Source organism: Tursiops truncatus, chromosome 4 (assembly GCF_011762595.2).
Source record: "Tursiops truncatus isolate mTurTru1 chromosome 4, mTurTru1.mat.Y, whole genome shotgun sequence".
In the NCBI taxonomy this organism is placed as follows: Eukaryota; Metazoa; Chordata; class Mammalia; order Artiodactyla; family Delphinidae; genus Tursiops; species Tursiops truncatus.
This window is the reverse complement of record NC_047037.1, coordinates 142,545,627-142,566,880: the sequence shown is the minus strand read 5'-3', so window position 1 is coordinate 142,566,880 and position 21,254 is coordinate 142,545,627. Positions and strand designations below refer to the sequence as shown.

General features: G+C 57.6%; 1 protein-coding gene across 1 annotated transcript in view; it reads left to right on the top strand.

Moving 5' to 3' along the window:
- The window catches only part of UBE2G2 (ubiquitin conjugating enzyme E2 G2), a 30,134-nt gene extending 19,630 nt beyond the window's left edge, over positions 1–10,504 (top strand). Inside the window, exons 4-6 of the mRNA XM_019922675.2 lie at positions 4,230–4,348; positions 7,192–7,332; positions 8,678–10,504. Of these exons, the coding sequence (XP_019778234.1) occupies positions 4,230–4,348; positions 7,192–7,332; positions 8,678–8,790 (373 nt within the window). The 3' untranslated portion in view covers positions 8,791–10,504. The remainder of the gene's footprint in view (positions 1–4,229; positions 4,349–7,191; positions 7,333–8,677) is intronic.
- The last annotated feature ends 10,750 nt before the right edge of the window (positions 10,505–21,254 follow it).

Sequence of the window (21,254 nt, the reverse complement as noted above, 5' to 3'; positions counted from 1 at the left end):
TGGGATTTGACCGGGATTGTGTTGAGCCTCTAGGTCAGCTTGAGGAATGTTGACAGTCTAACAATCTTGAGTGCTCCAGTCCATGCACATGGAGTGTCTCTCCACTTATTCAGGCCTTTAAAAGTCCCCTCAGCGATGCCATGGTACGTTTTTAGTAAAAAAACGATCCAGTTTTTGCAGATGAAGGTATGTGAGTGGATGCACTTGGAGGGGAAGCCTGGGAGGGCGACCAGACTCCGTAGTGGCTGCCTCAGAGCTGGTTCAGGGAGGGGCAAGGAGGCATTTGCTTCTTACTTTATTTACTTATGTATCTGAGTATTTTCTAACATACATATTTTTGCTAGTTAGAGTCAAAGTTTATGTTGCAGAAGTCCATGTCAGAATTCACTATGAAGTTCTTGTAATTGATGAACTTATTTAGTGAACTTTAAATATAGTTCAAATATATTTGAGTTAAAGTTTTCAGAAATTTCTGTTGCAAGCAAAAACTAGGGGATGACCGTAGGCTCATTTCAGACGGATTTAATCATGAAACTAATTACATGGAAGGAAGCCTGTATTTGTTACCACCGTGCTTTCCTGAGATGGAAGGCCCTGTCCTTTTCCTCCCTCACAGTTTAACCAGCGCTGGTTCTCTACATCAGGATCGCTGGGGTGCTTTGCACACAACGAAAGAGAAAAACGGCTCTTGGGTCTATCCGCAGAGACTCGGTGCTGAGTCAGGGCTGGTGCCAGATGGGTGTAGACACATAGTCCGGCTGAGACCCCCAGGCTCCCAAGGAGACAGGCAGCGAGGGCACTGTCTGCGGGACGACAGCTCCCTGCAGCCCTTCCTGGCTTTCCTGCGGGTGTGAAGGTCCTGTGAGCGGGAACTTCCGGTCGGTTTCTGTGCAGCCTCGCTGCTGGCGGGGTGACCCTCACGCAGCAGGCGCTCCTTCAGTGACTTGGGGGCATAGAGGCACAGCAGGGCACCCCGGAGCTGGAGTCGTGGCTTCTAGAGCCCCTGGCCCGGGGGCTGTGCTTGCAGCCCACCTCCACTGGGGAGGTGGGGGCTTTGGCAAGAAGCTTCGGCCGAGCTGCGGAGCCAGGGGTGCAGGAAGGAGGTGGCGCCCCTGCTCTGACGCCAGGCCCCCTCACGCCACCGCCGGGTGCTCCGTGTGGGTTCTGCAGCAAGAGAGCGAGGGCAGTGACACCCTCGCCTGGACTGGAGGGTGTTAGTGAAGCAGTGTGCCCTTCTTTTTTATGCTTCAAGTGGTCATGGCTTTGGAGAATAATTGTCCCTTGGTGATCAAGTTCAAGTGTGCTCTAGCGGATGGGTTTACGGTCTCCATTATTTCAAGCCTCGTATGTATGTTTGAGAATTTTGACTGTGTGCTATGACAAACCTGAAAAAGAGCAGCGCAAAAACAGCTTCTTCCACACCTGCCGCAGCTGGAGTGACGCGCAGGCTGCGGCCCTGGAACATGCCCGGCGGGCAGATGGCTCACTGACACCCAGACACGCCCGGCTTCCACGGCGCAGCACTCTGGCCTCCCTGCCGCCTTCAGTGTGCAGGCCGTGGGCTGCTTTTGTCATCTCTGTACAGTTTAGAGCTGAAAGGCAAAGCACGGTGCTCCACTCGAGTTTAACGTTGAAAGACTAACCAAGCGTGTCTCCAGTTTTTATTGGCTCTGCAAGTGACCGACCACCAGTGATGGCTCGTGGCTGCAGGTGTTGAGCCAGCGCTGTCCTTTGGGAGGAGCGAGCGTTGCTGGGCCCTGGTTGGGCTTAGCCCGTGGGTGCAACTCTCTCACTGCTGGCTCCCTGGCCCCTCGTTCCCCTAAAGCCGGGAAGTCAGAGTGCACTATTGCCTTTACAGAGGAGAGCAAGGGCGTTCTGCTTTACTGTTAATACTAGTCTCAGAAAATAAAACACTTACCTCAGAGCTCTGAAATAATATAGGCCGTTATTTTAATCAATTAAGATAGAAAATAACTTGCAGGCTTTGAAGAGTTTGTATTTGCCTCAGATAAATTTGATTTTGAGGTGAGGCCTTCTTTGGTGAAAGCGGAGTGAGGCTGTCCTGAGTATGACAGGAAAGCTTGTCCAAAAATAACACTAATATCTCCCGTCTTGGTCCAGGAATTTACTCGATAGTGTTTTCCATGAAGTCAGCGGGCAGGCCCCCGTGCACGTGGGCGCACCTGTGTGCTGGGCCGAGGCACTGGGCATTCTGGAAGAGAAAGAAGCCCCGGTTTCAAACCAGTCGCAAACCAGAGCATTTGAAAATGGCTTTGATATTTCAGATGTGGGAGCACTTTAGGAGATGTTTGATCTTGCTTCTGAAGCTGTGGACGACCTAGTGGGTTTTTTTGTTTTTTTTTTTTAAAGAAAGCTCTATTATGAGAAACAAAGACCTGAGCAAATATCAAAGTCTTGAGAAAATACCACTTGGCTCAGTCCAAAAACACTTAACTACCCAGACATTCTTTTCTGTTCTAACTTGGAGGTGCCAAGAATACCGAGGCACTGCGAGCATTCCTGGTGTGGCCGCAGCCCTGATTTGCAGGCTCCTGGGTTAGCAGCCTGAGCTGCCCTCTGCCCTCCGCTGAGCCACCCGATCCGGGACCTGGCCTGAGTCAGGTGACCCTCGCTGAGGCGACAGCACTGCTTCCTGGCACCTTCCCTCGGGAGGCCGTGTGAGGGCCAGCGCAGTGGTGTTTATCCTCTACTGTGAGTTGTAGGCTGGAAGAGGGGCGGGGGGCGCAGGCTCTCCCCTGCCATCGGCGCTGACCCCCTCCAGAGGGGAGGGCTTGGAGGGCGGCTGTCGGGGAGCCGCGGCCCCCGAGCTCGCCTCTCCGTGTGGCCGTCCTGTCCCTGCTTCCTGCCGGGGCTCTGGGCGCCGCTGTCCTCCGCGACAGAGTAGTAGCTTTCCACTCTTGGTTTCCCCAGAAGTAGCGAGGACACAGTTTTCAGAATCCAGATGTGTCTTCAATTGAAAACAGTGTGGCTCCGCCGAACACCTGCTGCCTTGTTCTTGTTTTGGCCATTTTACCAGCCCCTTCCCCCCCCACCCACCCCATGATGCAGTCCTGGCCTCCACTGCACTGGTGCCGTCGAAATCCCTAGGCGTTGTCACCAGGTGGAAGTGAAGCCGCCTGCACAGTTTCTTTGAGAATTTTTTGTCTACTTGAACTGCTGCTGTAGCGCGGGGTCTCGGCCCCTGTGCTGGTCATCGGGGCCCGTGTGTTACGCGCTTGGGGCCTTGCCCTCTCCGCGCCCAGAAAGAGAACGGGATTCCTCTTGGTGTTGAACTGACCGGTCTTCGCAGAGTGCTTGTCTGGTGTCGCTCTGTGTAGCTGTCATTCGGCAGCTCTGCCTCCTGATAAAAATGTACGGAGGAGAGATGGTCTTAGATTTTAAACTAGATTTTAAACTGCTGTCGTGCATGTTTTATAAAGGACGTTTGTAAGGGGAGGAGGCGTTCCTCTCTCTGTTAACGTGCGAGCTGCTCTCCCTCTCCCTCTCCCTCTCCTGCTGGCCTTCACGTCTTGTCTGTTGGTCAAGATAGTGTTGATTTATACATATAGAGCTTTAAAATTTGACAGGACTTTGGAAGTGGTTTGGCCCGTTTCTGCCATTTTCCACACCAGGAGGACGTGAACTCAGGCAGGCAGGCACGTGCCTGGTGACGGTGAGGACTCAGGTGACCGCGTGGTCCCCGGAGGTGGCACGAGCCCAGGCCTGCAGGTCAGGGCTTGCGGCTGGCGCACGTGCGCACGAGCATCATCAGTGCTCCGTACGTGCTCTGTATCTGTTTCTTGAAGGTTACAAAACCACTTCTCAGGCACATTTAAAAATTAAAAGTAGCCTTTGAAGTAACAACTCTTCACCCCTCGTCCATTAGTACAATAGAGTCCTGCTCTAACATGTACCAGGGTTTGTATCTTTATCCTAAAATGTAATTGTACCACATAGAAAAGCAGAATCCCTGCTGCCCCACTCTCAGCCTTATTAATGTGAAAATGCCCGTGAGCCGGTCTTTGTGATTTAAACCTGATTGGAACGGAACGATGACACGTTACTTTCCAACCATAAAAAATACCAATTCATTGTTATCATGATATTTAGATAATCTTTTCATGCACATTTGTGAAGCAGTAGATATTTCCTTAACTCGTTTCTAAAGTGTGGGAGACATTGAAAAAAATCTACCTTGAAGTTCTGTCTCTGTATTTTCTATCTTTTAGGGGCCCAGAAGACACCTGTTTTGAGTTTGGGGTTTTTCCTGCCATCCTGAGTTTCCCACTTGATTACCCGTTAAGTCCTCCAAAGATGCGATTTACCTGTGAGATGTTTCATCCCAACAGTAAGTGCTTTTGAAGTAGTTTCGATGGTTCCAGGAGAGGCCTAGAGATTGTGTGCATGTGGGCATTCATGGTATACTTCTGTTTTGCTCTGTGTTTGGAATTTTCCATAATACAAAGTTTAAAAATTCATTATGGTCAGGAGAGTTGATTGAGGAAGTCAACAAGTTCAAGGTGATTAACTATAAAATACAACTATGAAGAGGATTGTGGGTAATTAAAAAATAAATGATAAGGGCTTCCCTGGTGGCGCAGTGGTTAGGAATCTGCCTGCCAATGCAGGGGACACGGGTTTGAGCCCTGGTCCAGGAAGATCCCCCATGCCGCGGAGCAACTAAGCCCGTGTGCCACAACTACTGAGCCCGCGTGCCACAACTACTGAAGCTCGAGCACCTAGAGCCCGTGCTCCACAACAAGAGAAGCCATCGCAATGAGAATCCCGCACGCCGCAACGAAGAGTAGCCCCCGCTCGCAGCAACTAGAGAAAGCCTGCGCACAGCAACGAAGACCCAATGCAGCCAAAAATAAATAAGTAAATAATAAGATTATATTGAAGATAAATATATTCTTTAGAACGATACCTGTGATGTGGTTTAAAGACAAATACGGCCAATAAACTGATTGAATTATGTGTGTACTAAGAATAGCCTGATAATATCATTTTATTTATTTATTTATTTTTTTGCGGTACGCGGGCCTCTCACTGTTGTGGCCTCTCCCGTTGCGGAGCACAGGTTCCGGATGCGCAGGCTCAGCGGCCATGGCTCACGGGCCCAGCCGCTCCGCGGCATGTGGGATCTTCCCGGACTGGGGCACGAACCTGTGTCCCCTGCATCGGCAGGCGGACTCTCAACCACTGCGCCACCAGGGAAGCCCCTGATAATATTATTTTTGTTGTTCAGGTAATCAATGCAAATAGTTTTAAAATTTGGCCTTACTGTAGGTGGGTATCTGTTACTTTTATTTTGTAAAAATTATTTTTGAGAAGAGCTATTCAGTAGGTCTGCCGATGTCATAAAAATTGGTCAGTCCATAAATACTTAAAAAAATAATCCAGCAGATTCACTGAGAGTTGCTGGGATGGGGCGGTGAGCAGACCGTCAGAGGTGGGGGCTGGACGGTCAGGAGCTCCCAGTCTGCGGGCAGCGATGGACGCTGATGAAGGAATCATACAGAGAGATGTGAAACCACATGGGAGGCCAGGGAGGCCCCTGCAGGGGTGGTGGTTGAACCCACCACCTGCAGGAGGAGCTGTAGGAGTTACCCAGGGGTCTGTTTGGGGCGGGGAGGGGATCTAGCAGGTGCAGAGGCCCAGTGTGAGGAGGGAGGAGGAGGGGGAGGGGCCAAACCAGTTCAGGCCTTTTGGTCAACATTAAGGATTTTGATGTTTATCCGAGGAGCAGTGGAGACCCACTGAGGGGCTGGGAGTGAGCATGAGGGGGCGGCGTGACCAGCATGGCCTTTGAAGGGTGATTGTGATGCAGGCTGGAAGTGGAGTGGAGCGCGTGCTGGGCCGCTGCCGTGGCCTGGAGGGGAGACCGCCAGCCTGGCACCAGTGGGAGTTGTTGGCGCTGAAGCGCTGTGGCTGGGCGGGAACTCGGGAGGGTTAAATGACGCTGCTGTGGTGTGGTGGGGGGGGTGGCAGGGACACAGCTGCTTTTTGATGTTTCTGGGGTCAGCGGTGTCATCGCATGGTGCTGTCACCTTGAGGAAGTGACACTGAAGTTGAAAACTCTGCAACACCTCCTCTCTGTCCGTGGCAGAGAGAACTGTTCAAAGCATTCTGGGCGCCCTGGTCCCATGTATGTGGACTTCAGACGGCCATCCTGGTGTCTGAGACAGATCGCATGTGGTTTCCTAACCCTTCAGTGAGCGTTTGCGGTACAGTTTCAAAGCATAGAAACCACTAGAACAAGGGGTGCATGGGGAAAATGAGGGACCAGGTGTAAAAGAAAGGCTGCTTATAACGACTCACATTTCTGAATGGTCACGAAATGCTGAGTTCACGAGTGAGGGTGAAGTAAATAAATTTATTTAAAATTGTCTGGTATTCTTACTATTATAACTTAATAGCCTTACAGTTTTACAAGTGATTCCTGGATATCTGAGCATATACTAAACCATCTGAGAATTTCCCCAAGTATGTGTAAGAGAAAGATAACAGGTGCTTTTGACCTTCTTCACAGGACCAACACCAGACTTTGAATTGAAAATTTATTTTTCTTGAATCAGATCTTGAGGGTCTCGTTAGTGGTGCTGTTGATGGGAGATGCGTTTAGACTCAGGCGCAGCTGCTGTCCAGAGGAGCCAGCTATAGTAAGTTAGCAAGAGGAGTCCAGGCATCTGTCTTGCTCTGGGTGTTTAATTCCTGTAGCGTCTTCCCAGCTATGGCAACGCATGTTTTACACAGTCCACTTCAGGGATTTAATGGCAGGACGAGGGATAGCTAAGAAACCTTTTATGAAAAGTGTTGTGAAGAGTCTAATGACATGAGGTATTTTGGTGGAATATCTGGCTGCCAGGTAGCCTTTCCTTTATCCCCTTTGGATATAGTGCTTTTTAAATCCATATGAAGGTGGAGTCACGCCATGACACTAGAGCTGTTCAGACTGGCCCAGCACCCTGTCGGTGCGTGAGCAGTGCCCTGGGAGCCCGGCCGGGCCCGCGGGGAGCGCGTGCACGTGAGCGTGGCCGTGGATGTGGCGCTGGGGCCGCAGGTGGTGCCGCGTGCAGACAGCTCCGTCCCGGTGTCTGCGCCGCTTGCTGTCCTTTCTCTGTGGGCCTGACCGAGCGCCCTATCGCGGGCCCGTTCCCTCGGCTCACCAGGTGTGCTCTGACCCCGCAGTCTACCCTGACGGCAGAGTCTGCATCTCCATCCTGCACGCTCCCGGCGACGACCCCATGGGCTACGAGAGCAGCGCCGAGCGGTGGAGCCCCGTGCAGAGCGTGGAGAAGATCCTCCTGTCGGTGGTGAGCATGCTGGCAGGTAACGCCCGCCCCGCCGGCTCCTGGCGCGCTGCAGGTTCACGTCCAGAGGGGGAGAGCCGACACTCGGTGCTGCTTCTCTTTCCTCGCTAACCCTTGTCTTCTAACTCCCTGTCCACCGTGAGGAGTCGATATATACTGTTTTCTTTTCTGCTTTTTCATGTAATGTCGCTCATACACACTTTGCCAAGCGTAAGCTGCTTTTTATAATTACAGATGTAAAGATGGTCTTGTGTGTATCACATTGTTGGCCATGAGTAGCCGTGGGCATTTCATTCATTCAGTGGGCACTATATTGCAGACACCGTGTCCTGGGGTGTAAAGCTCAGGTGACACTGACCCCAACCTTAAGGCCCCACGTTCTAAGGGGACTTTCACAGCCACCAGCTGTTGCAGGCCACTGTGATAACTCCTGAGATCAGGGTGCAGGGGACACTTCCCGAGGTGAGTTTAGAACACGTGGGAGTTAACAAGGTTGTGGGGGGGCACGGACCCTCTGGCGGCGTCACCAGGACTATAGGTATGGCTGGAGCCCGGCTGGGGGCGGGGCGCCCTGTGGACCTGCACTGGCCCGGAGCTGACGCTCGCTCATGGGGCTGTTAGACCACGGATCGCCCTTGCAGCCCACGTGCTTGAGACAGGTGGGGTGGGTCCCAGGCCAAGAGGATGGGGGAGGTTGGGGGGACCTTGGAGACTCCGGCTCTAGGGCTCAGCGTCCTGGGGCGGGGGCGCTCCTGCCCTCACTGTGGGGTGGAGGGGTGCGGACTTTGGGGACAGGACTCCAGAGGGAGCAGGATTTGGGGGAGAGAAGGGTTCAGGGTGTTGTGTGAGTGGCCACCTTGACGGGGGCTCTTGGGGACTGGCTGTGGAGGTGAGGGTGTGTGCCCTCTCCAGGTAGACAGGGCTCGTGGCGGGAGGGAGCTGAGAGAGGAACGGCCCGGCAGCCCCGGGGTGAAGAGAGCGCCCATGAAACGGAGGAGCTTCGAGCGGAGAGAGCTGGTGGCCAAACAGGAGACCCGAGGGGGAGGCCCCCAGTGGCCCCTTGATCTGCTCGGCTGGTGCCTCCTGAGTGAAGCCAGAGTTGGCTGGTGCAGCCCTTGGGAGGCTCGGGTGGAGGAGCCCTGAGGGTGGGTCTGTCCGCCGCTGCTCCGCCCCGTCCCTCAGGGGAAGGCTCTCGTCTCCACAGAACTGCTGTCCTTGCCTGGAGTTCCACATCCCTCGGCGCTTCTGGTTCATCTCTGGTTACCTCTCTGGGAAGATCAGTGATGTTCTTACAGGAGGTGGGAGGTCTTGCCAGGGCCTTCCTTCTTGAGCCCCTTCACGTGGAGGTTCTCCTTCTCTTTCAGAGCCCAACGATGAAAGCGGGGCCAACGTGGATGCCTCCAAAATGTGGCGGGATGACCGGGAGCAGTTTTACAAGATCGCCAAGCAGATCGTGCAGAAGTCGCTGGGGCTCTGAGCCTTGCCCACATGCGTGCACAGCTGTGTGCCCGCGCGCGTGCAGGCACACCACCGAGCGGTTTTTGGAGTTTCTCCTCCAAGACACTTAGTGACAGTGACACTGTGCTGGTACCAAAAAAGGCAAGCTTGCAGAACCACAGCATCTATTTCTTCTCTACCTTTCCCACCCCAACAGCCTTCTCTTCTGCAGTGATGGTTTCTGCAGGACGACGACAGCTGGGTGCAGTTGAGGGACCCACCCCTCGTTCTTGCCGAGGTGGCCCAGGGAGATGATGAGAGCCGTCACCACTACCTCTCCAGCTGACGTGCCTGCGGACCCAGCACTTAGTGCGGAGCGGGGAGGGGCGTACGCGCCGGCCCCCAGGGACTAGAACCAGTGACGCTCCTTCCGAAGACGTGGGGCCTTGCAGACCAGGAGGAGGGCAGCGGCCAGATGTCTCTGGGGGCCCCTCCTGGTTCCCTTGTCCCCCGTGAGGAGGACATGACTTTGTTTCAGTACTTTGTTTTACAAGCAGATTTTTTTCTTGCAATCTAGGCACATTTTTCATTTGTTGTATGTTACAAATAATCACATTTAGAAATACTTTCAGGAAATAAATACTTTTTTAAAATGTGGACTAATGAAAAATGGGGCACATAGAAAAGAAGTTTCCTCCTGGCCATGAAGACTGGCGTTTTCCCTGCTGGTATTGATCACAGTTTACGCTCGTGTCTCAGTTCCCAGTGCATTTACCAGAGCAGGGGCACGTGAGACCGAGATTGTAGCCAGAGTGTCTTCTGGGTGTGTCGGAGCTTTTCTTTTCCAATCTGAAAACTGGAAAGTGCTAAGCGTTTGTACGTGGTGGCTGCAGCGGGAACTTCAACTATTGGGACAAAACAGTTCTTTGCAACTTGGGAAGGGACGCTCCCCGTAGCGCAGAGCGCAGAGGTGTGCTTCATCCCAGACCTGGCCGGCACTCGAGGGAGCGTGGCACGTGGGGTCCCCGGGGTCCCCGGGTCGGTGGGGGGTGCTCAGCTGCAGCTCGTGGTTTGGAGGTGGTCTGGATTCCTCCGGCGTGGGTAGCTCAGCCGCGGGCAGCTCAGCCAGAGCCAGGGCTCCGTTTCAAGCAATAACAGATCTGTTGCATGCAGTTAAATATGTGGCCTGTTTCAAACAGGTTAAATTTAAATAGGAGTTTCTATTTTTGAAATAAGGGACAGTCTACAAGACGTACAATACATTTTACTTTATGTTATCCTTTCCCTTTCATAATGTGCCCGCGGGCAGGAGTCTGTTTTAGTGAAACCTCGCTAATTTCTTGGTGTTAAGTAGTACTGGCTAAAGGGCTTCTGTGGAAACCAGACTCTTTCCTTCTCAGAAGGGAATCATTTAAAAGTTGAAATGCAGTACGAGGACTTGTATTCGGAAGGGGATGGGGAAAGGAGAGGTATCGTACCTACATAGTGTCTGCGGGCGTGTCGGGTGAGACGTAGCCCTCTCCGTAGAGAGGAAAAGGTGGGTGTGGTGGAGTGCGGGCCTGTGACCACGTCAGCAGGTGGCCACGGGGGCTCAGGAAATCTGGAGAAGGAAGAGGGGCAGTCTCTTTGCAAAAGAAAGTATTTTTATTCATTTGTATTTATTAAATGAAACAAAAGAGGAGTCCCATGGTGTCCTTATTCTGTGACGGAGTTTATTAATTCCTATGGTAAAATAAAGCTATATTTTCCCCCTGTCCCAAGCAGTGTTTTCTCTGTCGTGTTTTAATATAATCGTATGGGAACCCCGTGGCCGGTGGGCAGCGGGGGTGCCCCCTACAGGTGGCACGGCCGCCAGGACTCCCGCTACCACCTCCTTCCCAAGACACGTGAGCTTTGGGAAGTTTCGCTCTTTCCTGTTCCTTCCGCCCGCTGGTCTCCCCTGGAATTCCCGCGTGTCCCTGTTGGGGTCGGCAGCCTCGACTGACCCGCGGCCTTTCCTTGAGCTGTGAGTGTTGGCAGCAGACGGCCGTCGGGCGAGGAGAGGCCAGCAGGCGCGGAGGTGGCGCTTCTGTCCTGCTCTCGAGTCTCCAGTCTCGTCACGGCTGCTGACGTGAGTCTGCTTATGTCCCTTGGCCTCCTCTCCCCCAACGCCCTCTGCGCCGCGTCCTGGCCAGGGGCTCGGCCCGCCCTCCAGCAGCCTTCATTCTGCCTTTTGCCCAGGGGTTTCCAGCGTACTTCTTACTATTGAAGATCTCTGACGTGATCGTGAGTTGGGGTCCCCGATACCACCCCCAGGTTCAGTGGTTCCCTGGGAGGCCTCACGGCTGAGATCTGTTACAGCCAAAGGCCCAGGGACTCGAGCGCCACAGGGAATGTGGCGTGGGGAGGGGTCGGGGGCACCAGGCACAGGCCTCCCGGGCACCCCCCAGCGGAGCCACGGGGCGTGCGCTTGACTCCCCGGCAGGGAGCTCCTGGGGGACCAGCGCCCAGGGTTTTTATCCGGGGCTGGTCACGTGGGCATCCTCTGCCTGGCACCAAGACTCCAGCCCCCCGAGGGAGAGCAGCTGTGCAGCGCACGGCATACCGGGGTGCAGATCGTTCAGGCCAGTGAGGCGCTCCCGTCCCACCACGTGGGACCCCCTCCAGTGAGGCGCTCCCGTCCCACGACGTGGGACCCCCTCCAGTGAGGCGCTCCCGTCCCACCACGTGGGACCCTCTCCTGTGAGGCGCTCCCGTCCCACCACGTGGGACCCCCTCCGAGTGCACGTCCCCAGCTGCCTGAGGATGGCCGTCCCAGGCCAGCTGCGCTCTTGCCTGCTCAGGTATCTGGAACTCCTCCCCTTTGGGGATTTTAATTAGATTTAATTGAAGAGGCTGGTTTGCTCTGTCAGGTTTCTTTGTGGTTCATTTTTCATGTATTGTGTTTAGTGCCCCTTCTCCATGGCATTGGTCTTCTGCAGATGTTTGGATATTTGAGGCGAATGTCCACCCTTGTTTTCCTGTTTGCCAGTCTGGTTCTGGGCACAAAGAGGGGAGTTCTGGGTGTGGGAGCCCCACTGCGTTGTCCTGGGCGTGTCCTGGGGGAGGGGCGCAGCCCTGCCGGCTCTGTGGCCCCGGAGGACTGGACACACGGAGCCCGCAGGGTCCACCCTGCCCCTCCCTCCCGTGCGTGGGCTGTGGCTGCTTTCCGTCTGGTTTTTGTACAGGTCAGGTTGCTGGTTTTTCAGAGGTCGTGCTGGTGTGATGCATTCGTCCTGTGCACCAGTCAGGGCTCCCGGGTGGAGTACAGAACCCACCCTGGTTACATGGGGGCGGCTCAGGATCGCCTGCTGCCACTCCCCCTGCGCCCCCAAGGCCTGACCGCAGGCCATGTGGCCAGAAGGCTATGCCCCGGCCCTGGAAGTCAGCTCAGCACAGCAGGACACTGGACTGGCCTCTCTAGAGGGCACAGAGCCACGGTCCAGTCCCTGCAGAGGCAGAAGTCTGCCTTCCCCACCCCTGACCCAGTCCCCGGGCCCTGCCCCCGCTGCCCGGGCCCCGCGGCATCTGGCCTGTGTCCTGGGTGCGGCCTCACCCCGGGCCCACCACCTCCCCGCTCGAGCGAAGCCCAGCTCCTGAGGATGCCAGCCCGGCCAGGTCACCGAGGCCGCCCCTCCAGCCTCCCCTCAGCGCCATCTGCCTGGGCCCCCAGCCCTGTCACCCTGAGCCTCTCTCTCCACAGTGCCTTCCCTGCTGGGGGCCGCCGTGTGTGCGCTGGGCGCAGACTTCCGCAGCTGTCTGCGCCGCCGCCAGCCTCGGGGGAGCAGTGCTCCGTCCCCCGTCTGGCTGCACCCCTCCTTCCGTCCTAGGGTGGGGCCCCGGAGCCCACTGCTGCCTGCGTCCCGGCGGCCCTCATGAGCCTGGTGAGCTGGCAGGCCCTGCCGCCCCGGAGTCCTCAACTGAACGGCCGCGGCTCCCGTGGGGGCGCGGCTCCCGTGGGGGTGCGGCTCCCGTGGGGGCGCGGCTCCCGTGGGGTGTGTTCCGCTGTGTCCCCACGGACGCAGCGTTGCTGGGGCAAGTCGACCTGCAGCCCTTCGGACACGGCACGTGGCGCGTCCTCAGCCTCACCTTCTCTGCTGACTACACTTGTCAAGTGAAGGACGACGTGTAAAACGCACAGAGCATGGAAGGGAGAGGTACCCGGGGAGTGTCTGCTGTGACGCCGAGGGGCGCTCGCGGAGCCAGCAGGGGTGCAGCCGCGCCGTGGAGGTCCTCCCTCGAGTCCCAGCGCGTCTTGGTGGTGTCATCTCCTTTCAGGGGCCCAGACAAGGGTGGACGTGTTCATGGGCCCCAGGCCTGGGCATCCAGCCCTGCAAGGAGCTGAGCTCGGCCCCTGGAGGGGCGCAGGCTGCGGGGGACGGGCCGGTGGGGATGGCGGTGGGGGGCGGTGAGACCGCATCACCTCCGTCCCTCCACGCAGGTCGCCGCGTTGCGGCTGTGGGCTGCCCTGTCTGAGCGGCTCCCGCTGGGCCCTGGCAGCAGCAGCGGGAGGGCGCCTGGGCCTGCCAAGTGGGGGCCGTGGACTGGGCCTGTCCGCCCCCCCACGCGGCTTGGCGGGGCTGTGTGCGAGCGACTGGACGTCCCTGTGACTCGTGCTCGCTCCAGGGAACGTGGCGACACGTCCCTTTCAAGCGGGCGTGAGCGCGTGCGCGCGTGTGGACTTACCTTCCCGGCAGAGGACCTGACGCTGGAACCGACTCGGTGGAGATGAGAGACCGAGGATATTGTCTTTTGCCGGTGGCTTTTGGATACCCTGGGTGATGTACTGAACGAGTTGGAACCACAGGAAACACTTGCAGCTTCAGGGCAGAGCAGACTCGGGGGCTCTCACCGGGTTCTCCCTCCTGGACTAGTTCCCGCCCGTGAAGCAGCTCCCTGGGGCGACGGGTGGCAGGGAGGTCCCACCCGCAGACCTGGGCACCCCCTCGCCCAGCCGGCCCTGCCTGCTTAAGGCCGGTGCCCCGACCCCACGTGTGCCCGCACTGGAGCCTCGGTATCCAGGGAGGATGAGACCACCCGAGGTCCGGCCGTGCGGGGCAGGATGGAGCTTGGCCTTCACGTCCCGCCCCTGCACCCCTGGGCACCGCCGGGAGCCCGGCAGTCTTACAGGGACCCTGAGGCCTGGGCGAGAGATGGAGGGCATCCTAGCCCTGCTGCGCCGGAGCTGAGGTCACCGGGTTGTGACCAGCCACCAGCCAGGGACCAGCCCCTGCCAACCAGAGCCCAGCAACGGGGGAGGGTGGGAGTGAATCCTCCATCTGTCCACTCTCCTCCGGGCCACGGGGACATGCTGGAGCTTCCCTCGGCCAAAGCTGGCCCAAGGACCCCGAGGGCAGAGCCTGAGCCAGGGTAGCGGAGGGAGGAGGGGTGGGCCGGGCCGGGGCTCAGAGCACCCTGCAGGTGGGGCCCACAGGGCGGCCTCGGGGCCAGCCTTCTTCTGGGCTGGGGCCCGTGGGTGGTCGAGAGAGTGGTCACAATACGTACTTGGGCCAGGGCCCCTGGGGGTCTTTGGAGCACCTCTGGGGAGAGCGGAGCCTGCCCTTCAGCGCAGAGCTCTGCGTCTCCTCTTCACCCCCATCGGCCGGGGCCACCCCGTCGCATCAGCACTCGTCGCTGTGGACGTGCAGTCAGGGTGGACGAGCACGGTGAGGTGCCGGCTGGGTGTTCACGCTGCTGCCCAGGGCCGAGGGGACCACGGAGTGGGGCTGCCAGTCACCGCAGGGAAAGAAAAGCTCCCCCCAGATCACTCGTCTTTCAAAGCAGAAGCTGAGTCGTGCGGCCCCTGTGCTATGAAACCGGAGGGCTCCCGGTCACCGGAGGGCTCCCGGTCACAGAGGACAGGTTGGCCTGGAGAGCCTGCCCCCCGACCCCCTCCCCACGCTGAGATGCAGCCCTCCCTCCGGGGAGTTTTCGGGGCACTGCTCAAGACTTCACTTGCTCTGATGATGCCTGCCCTGCCCCTGCCGCCCACCTGCACCCACGAGCACCCTTTTCCTGTTAATCCGTAAAGTGAGTTGCGTTTCCGGATTTCTCTATAATTGCACCATCCTGTGTTTGTGGGGTAATCCGGTGTGTTCTTCCTGAAATCGTGTGTTCCACTTGATTGGCAACGTCTGGCTGAGGGGTTTCTGGCTACACTCACGAGGGAGTGGGTTGGCTTCTCTCTGTGTCTTGGTTTTGGCATCAGAGTCAGACTGGCCTCAAGGATGGTTTGAGGAGTCTCTGTTCTTTTTTCTTACTGGATTACCTGTTTCTTGAAAGTCTGGTAGAACTTACCTGTTAAACTATCTGGACTTACTGGTTTCTTTGGGGAATTTTTTTTTTTTTAACATTAAAGCCATATATAGCAATCTATTTAAAGTGGATTTCTTATAGATAGCATGTATTGGGGTGTTGTTTCTATGTTTTTATTATTTCTATCCGATGTGACGGTCTCTCTTTTAATTAGTATATTTTTGTTTAGTAAAGTCATCGAGGTGCTTGGATCTGGTCTATAGCTTTATTTGCTTTGTCTGCTCCTCTGGTTGGGGTATTTGTTCCTGTTTTCCTGCCCTCTTTTAGGTTATTTGAATCTTTTTTAGTATTCTATTTAGTTTGTTAGCTTTAAAATATATTTATTTGTATTAATCTTCTAACGATTGCTCTAGGGGTTACAGTAGACATACCTGATTTTGCACAGTCTGTTAATTTACCACTTAAAGTGACACCCAGAACCCACACAGCCGTGCAGGACCCCCCCCATTTGTCATCCGTGTCACATGTGCACACGGTGGTGGGGGGGAGTCACCCAGACAATGTTCTGGTTTTTGCTTTCAGGATTTAGTTATTTTAAAGACTTTCAAGGAGACAAATAACGTATTATCCTTGTTGAGATGTTCACTATTTCTGTTTTCTGCACCTGCCTCTGGGGCCTCGTCCCCCTGGTGACATTTTCTGCCTCGAGAACGTCCTCGTTTCTTTCCTCCCAGCCTGTTGGTTTTGCCTCTGTTCCTGGAGATGCTGCACCCCATGCAGGATTCGGACTAGACTCGCCGTCCCCGCTGCCTCTTGGCCTCCACATCTGGCGAGGAACCGTCGTGGCTGGACTTGCCGTCGCTTGAACACTCCGTCCCTCTGACGGCTTCCAGGCTCCGGCCTCCGTCTCCGGTTCTCTTAACGGGATGAGTCTGGCCCTGGGCCCCTCTGAGTTTGTCCCGTTTGGGTGTCATGGAGCTTTGCGCGTGTGTAGATCTGTGTGTCTGCAGATTTGAGCGGTTGTCAGTCATCCTTGCTCCGAGGCACTTTGCTGCACCATCTTCTCTCTCACCCTGGACGCCTGGAGGTTACTTTTAAAGTGTGCTTCACATTAGTTTTTGGCTTTGACCGACCGTCCTCTGTATGAACCCACACTCTGTTTTGGGGCCTCACACAGACCTTGGTGTCAGGCCCATCCAAAGACCCAAAGCAGCAAGAACCAGAACCCCCGACGCGGCAAGGCCACCGTGCAGGCGTGCCTGGCCCGGGGACTGTGGTGGGTGTGGTCAGCGACTAGTGCGTGGAGGGCGCCCAGCGTCCGTGGGGCAGCCCGCCCAGGAGGTACGGGCCGTGGGAGCAGGGCAGGGTTTCCCGCCACAGTGATGGAGTGGCGAGCAAGGGGGCGTTTCACGGGGCAGCCGTGGGGCAGCGGGGCTACCTTGGCTGCCAGAGGTTCTGCGTTGATGGCGGGAGGAGCCAGCCGTGGCCGGTGCTCTGTCTGGCTGTGTGCAGCCTGCCGAGCTCCCCTGCAGGGGCAGCTGGGGAGCCACACCATTCCGGAGGGATGGCTGAGTCGGCAGGTGGCCCGGAGCGGGGCTCTGACAGGGGTGGGGGTCGGGGAGGCTGACGTCTCAGGGGAGGAGCCAGGCCGGGGGGGGGGGGCCTGCATCCCCCAGTTTCTAGATTGATCTAGAAAGTTCAGTTGTGCTGCTGAATGGAAGAGCGTGGGTGGGATGAGGGGGCCAGGACGGAGGAGCTGGGGTGGGGACCCCACTATGGTGACGACACCCGGGGCCCGCTGGTGACCCAGGTCTTGGCGTCCTGGCTTATCGAGGGAGGGGCCGCAGGGCTGGGCAAGCAGACAGTGCCCGGAGCACACACTCACATCTAAGTGCCTGGACACCCCGCAAGGGGCCCTCAGTCCCCTCCAGGAGCAGGGCAGAGGCCTGGCCCCAGCGCCGCCCCCCGCCCCCCGCCCCTGGCGCTCCCTGCCGCTGGCATCCCGTCCATCAGATAGCGCCCCGCACCCGGCAGCGCTCCACGTTCGTGGACTGGCTTCAAGTATTTTCATGTACCCTCGAGAGAATGATTAACAAATAATTAACGTAATTTCGCCTGATTGTCATAAAGAAATTAGCCGCATGAATCGCCTGCGATTTGCCAGCCCGCGCACGCCGGGCTCCAGGTGCTCGCGGTCGCTCGGGAGACAGGGCCCGCCGCCGGGGGGAGGGGCCCGAGCCTCATCCGGAGGACCGGGACCCGCCAAAGCCCCTGCCCACCGGCTGCGTCCCTGCTGACCGTAGGTGGCAGACGAGGTCCCCGGTGCATCGGCACATGCCAGGCCCCCGCCCGGAGCCCCGTGGGCTTGCCTGGGCAGTGGCCGACCCCTCAGCCCAGCGCTCCAGGGAGGGGCGTCCTCTGACGCAGGAGTCTGCGGGGTCCCCAGATGTGGCCTGGGTGGCCACTCGTGCTGCGGCCAGGTGGCTGCGGGGCTCCAGGACGGCCGGGGGGGCGGGCCTGACCCTCGCTGTCCATCTCGGTCCGGAGTGGGGGGGGTCTGCAGGGGCTCTCAGCTGCGGGCTCCTCCCCTGCACGGGCCCCTTCAGGAAGGGAGGGGCTCAGAGCCAGCAGGGGGCGGGGATGGGGGGCGGGTCTGCGCATGGGAAGGGCGAAGGGGAGACAATAAACCGTGAAGTAAGACACGTCTGTCCCCATCCCGACCGGGAGGTGTTGACGGCAAAGTACGAAAACACAGTTTAGTTGTGGCCGCTTATGTCTGGGGCCTCTGTTGATGAGCTGGTGACGTCGGATGTGTAATCAACACAGGCACGGTTTATTCCCTCGTTGTGCATTTATCCCATAAAATGTATATTCTTTCCCTCATTTCAACAGAATCACTAATCACGTCATACTCAAGATTTTCACTAAATTAATATCTATTAACAGTGTTGCTCTAAAATAGTCTTAAAAGCTGTGATTATATTCAGAGTGTATTTCCATCAGATAAGTAAAGTTAAATAGAAAGATAAAAGGCAAAGCACTTTTCAGTGTTTAAAAAGTTCTCTTCTGAGGCATTCAAAGGTACCTATTAAAAGTGAATGCAAATTATAACGGATGATTTGCAAAATACAAATATAATTAATGATTATAACATGGAAATCAAAGTTATTAAAATTAAGCTTTTGAAAATCGAATTCTTTTGAAAATGCAGCTAAATCTTACTGAAGGTGCTTTAAAGGAGCAACCTGCCATCTGAATATGAAGTAGAAGGAGGAGCCGGGGTCCTTCCGGGCCTGCATGGAGAGGCGCTTCCTCACGAGGAACGTCCCTGAGCCTCAGCAGCAAAGGCTGCAAATCCGCGAAGCCCCGAGCACGCCGAGACCTATCGCCCATCAGCACGAGAGGACGCGCCAGGCAGCCAGACCCGCACTGCTCTGTGGCCAGGGCTGGACAGGTGAACTCACCTGGTCCTCTCACGCCCGGAGCTTCCTCCCGTTCCTCCGGGGCCCAGGCCCAGCTCTGCAGCCGCACTAGCCACAGGCCAGCCCTTCCCGGGATGAGGGCCTGAGCCCGGGGCCTGGGTGTGCCGGGTGTGCCGGCTGCACCGGGCAGTGCTGGGTCCCTCGCGGGTGTCCCCTCCCCGTCTTCAGGGAGTGTGACCTGCATGTGCCTGACACGTGGGCCGGGACCACCCCCGCCGCCTACCCTTCTGGGCTGCGGTCACCTCGCTCACAGCCCACTGGCTAGAAGCAGTCACCCACAGGGCTCGGGACAAGGATGGGGCCTCCCGGGCCTGGAAGGATTGGGGGTGGCCGGTCTTAGGTCAGGACTCTCCTCTCACCCCCTCCCTCCCCCGGAGCCTCTCCCTGCACTTGACCGTGGGCTCACCTGGGGCTTGTGATGTCTGCTGGGGAGGAGCGGGCCAGCCAGGATTTCACTCAGCTGTATGCGTATTTTTGAACTCTGTTTCCTTGTACAGTTTGCAAATGCACGTGAGTAAGTCCTGACTCCCGTCCCAGCATGCCGTGCCTGCCGCTCCTCCAGGACGGGGTCCCTGGCTCTGCTGCATTGAGGGCCACCTTCCTAGGCTCCCTGCGTTCAGGACTGTGGTCACGCAGAGAGTGCAGCCCTTTGCGGGGTGTCCTGCCTCTTCTCAGGAGCCCGGGGTCCTGCCTTCCAACGTGAGGGCTCAGCCAGGCTGGACAGCCGACGCCCAGGTTCCCAGGTCCAGCCGAGCCCGGGTTCCCAGGTCCGGGCGCCTTACTGGTCCCTTCCTCCCCCCGCCCCCACCCGCAGGCTCCTGCTGTCACTCGGCCCTGAATGCACTGGGGGGTGTTTTTCGTACCCCCACCACTGTCTGCCCCAGCATCCCACCCTTCCGTCTAGTCTCTTGTCTGTCTCTATGGAGACACATGGGGAAGGCATGGCACTGCCACGTGAAATGCACGGGCGGCCGCTTGAGCAACGGACGTTCACTTCTCCTGGGTTGGTGCCCGGAGGCCGAGGCCAGGTGCCTGCACGGTCGGGTCTGGTGAGAAGCCTCTTCCTGGCCTGCAGCCTCCTTGCCGTGTCCTCTCAGAGCAGGAACGGAAGCTCTGGTCTCCCCCTCTTCTCTCAAGGACACAAACCCCGCTGGGGCCCCACCCTCATGACCTCGGTTGGCCTAGCTACATCCCAAAGCTCCCACCTCCAAACACCATCACACTGGGGCTTCAGTGTGTGAATCTGGGGGACATGCCGGCCTCCCGCCCCGTGCAGAGAGCCGGGCCTGGCTTGGATTCCCTGCCCCGTAAGTGTTCATGGAACGAGCGGTCCCCTTTCCCAGCACGCTGCAGTGGAGGCTCCCAGCCCCCTCCCGCTCCCTGGCGTCTGGGCCCTGCGATGCCCACTGGCCTGGTACCTCCTTGATGGCATGAATGACCCAGTCTCGGGAGCCTCCTGCACCGGGGGCCCTAGGGAGGGGCATCCTTCTCAGCGGTTCCTCCCGTTTCCCTCGGCCCAGCTTCAGGTCCAGAGCCTTTGTCCTCAAGGCGGAGCCGCGTCTGCTGCTGCAGGGCCTCCCGCATCCCATTCCCTGAGGAGCCGCCCGGCTGGCTGTGAGGTAGTGATTGAAACTGACCCCAGGAGGACTCGTCCTGAGGTCAGACCGTGGAGTCCCCAGGGAGGGCCTCGCAGAGCTGCCCAGGGGTGGCCGAGAACTTCGCTCAGGAGCAGCCAGACCTGGGTTTGGGCCTGGATCCTTCTCGCTGGAGCTAGAGCCTGGCGCTCAGGGGCTCGACGTAAACAGGACCCGTGATCGTTGTGATTGTCATTTGTCACCGTTGTCGCCCACTATGGCTCAGGGGGCTGGCCTCCCCGGGGCCCTCGAGGGCAGGGGGCCTTGAGTGACAGGCACTTCCTACTAAGCTGCCTTCCAGGACGCCCCCACCGCCACCTCTGTTCAGAGCGCCGGCATGGGGAGCCCCACCCTCACCCTCGTGTATATATGTACACACACACACACACACACACACACACACACACACACACACACACACACACACACACAGAGGCGGGCTCACCGCGTGTCCAGACCAGTCACCAGCCCCTCATTAGCGATGACCCTCCAGGAGTCAGTCGTGCTCGGAACCTGTCCAGCTCCCTCCCTCACCTGCAGCTGCCCTGCGCACCTGGTCTGCCCAGACCCTATCAAAGCTGGGCCTGCTCCCAGCGCTCATCACCTGCGGCTGGAGGAGACGCACAGACCTCGGAATCTCGTGGGGCCCTGTCCTTACTGGTTAGACGGCCACACGCGCGTGCACAGGCACATGCATACATACATGCCCACATGCAAACGTGCACAGAGGTGGCTGGGAACGGGGCACCCCGGTGAGGCTGGACGGAGTGGCCCGGATGTGGCCTCGTGGGCAGCGTGTCCAGCATGGCTGTCCCTCCGCAGGTGGTGGGACCCTCGAGGTCCCAGGAGCCACCCACGTGGAGTGGCGTCTTCAAAGTCCCCTCCTGCTGGTGGGGGACGGGTGGGGCAGGGGGCAAGGAAGCCGGGTCAGCTGGAGGCTGTGCTAGGGGGTTGGGGGTGGAGAAGATGGAGACTGGAGGCACTCGAGGGTGGTTTTTGGAGAATCCACGGGATTTGCCAATGGATCCGCGGCGGAGCAGACGCAAGGGAGTAAGGCTGCTGGCTGGAGCGGCCGGGCGGCCGGGGGTGCGGGGGCAGTGTGACGTGTGAGGTGC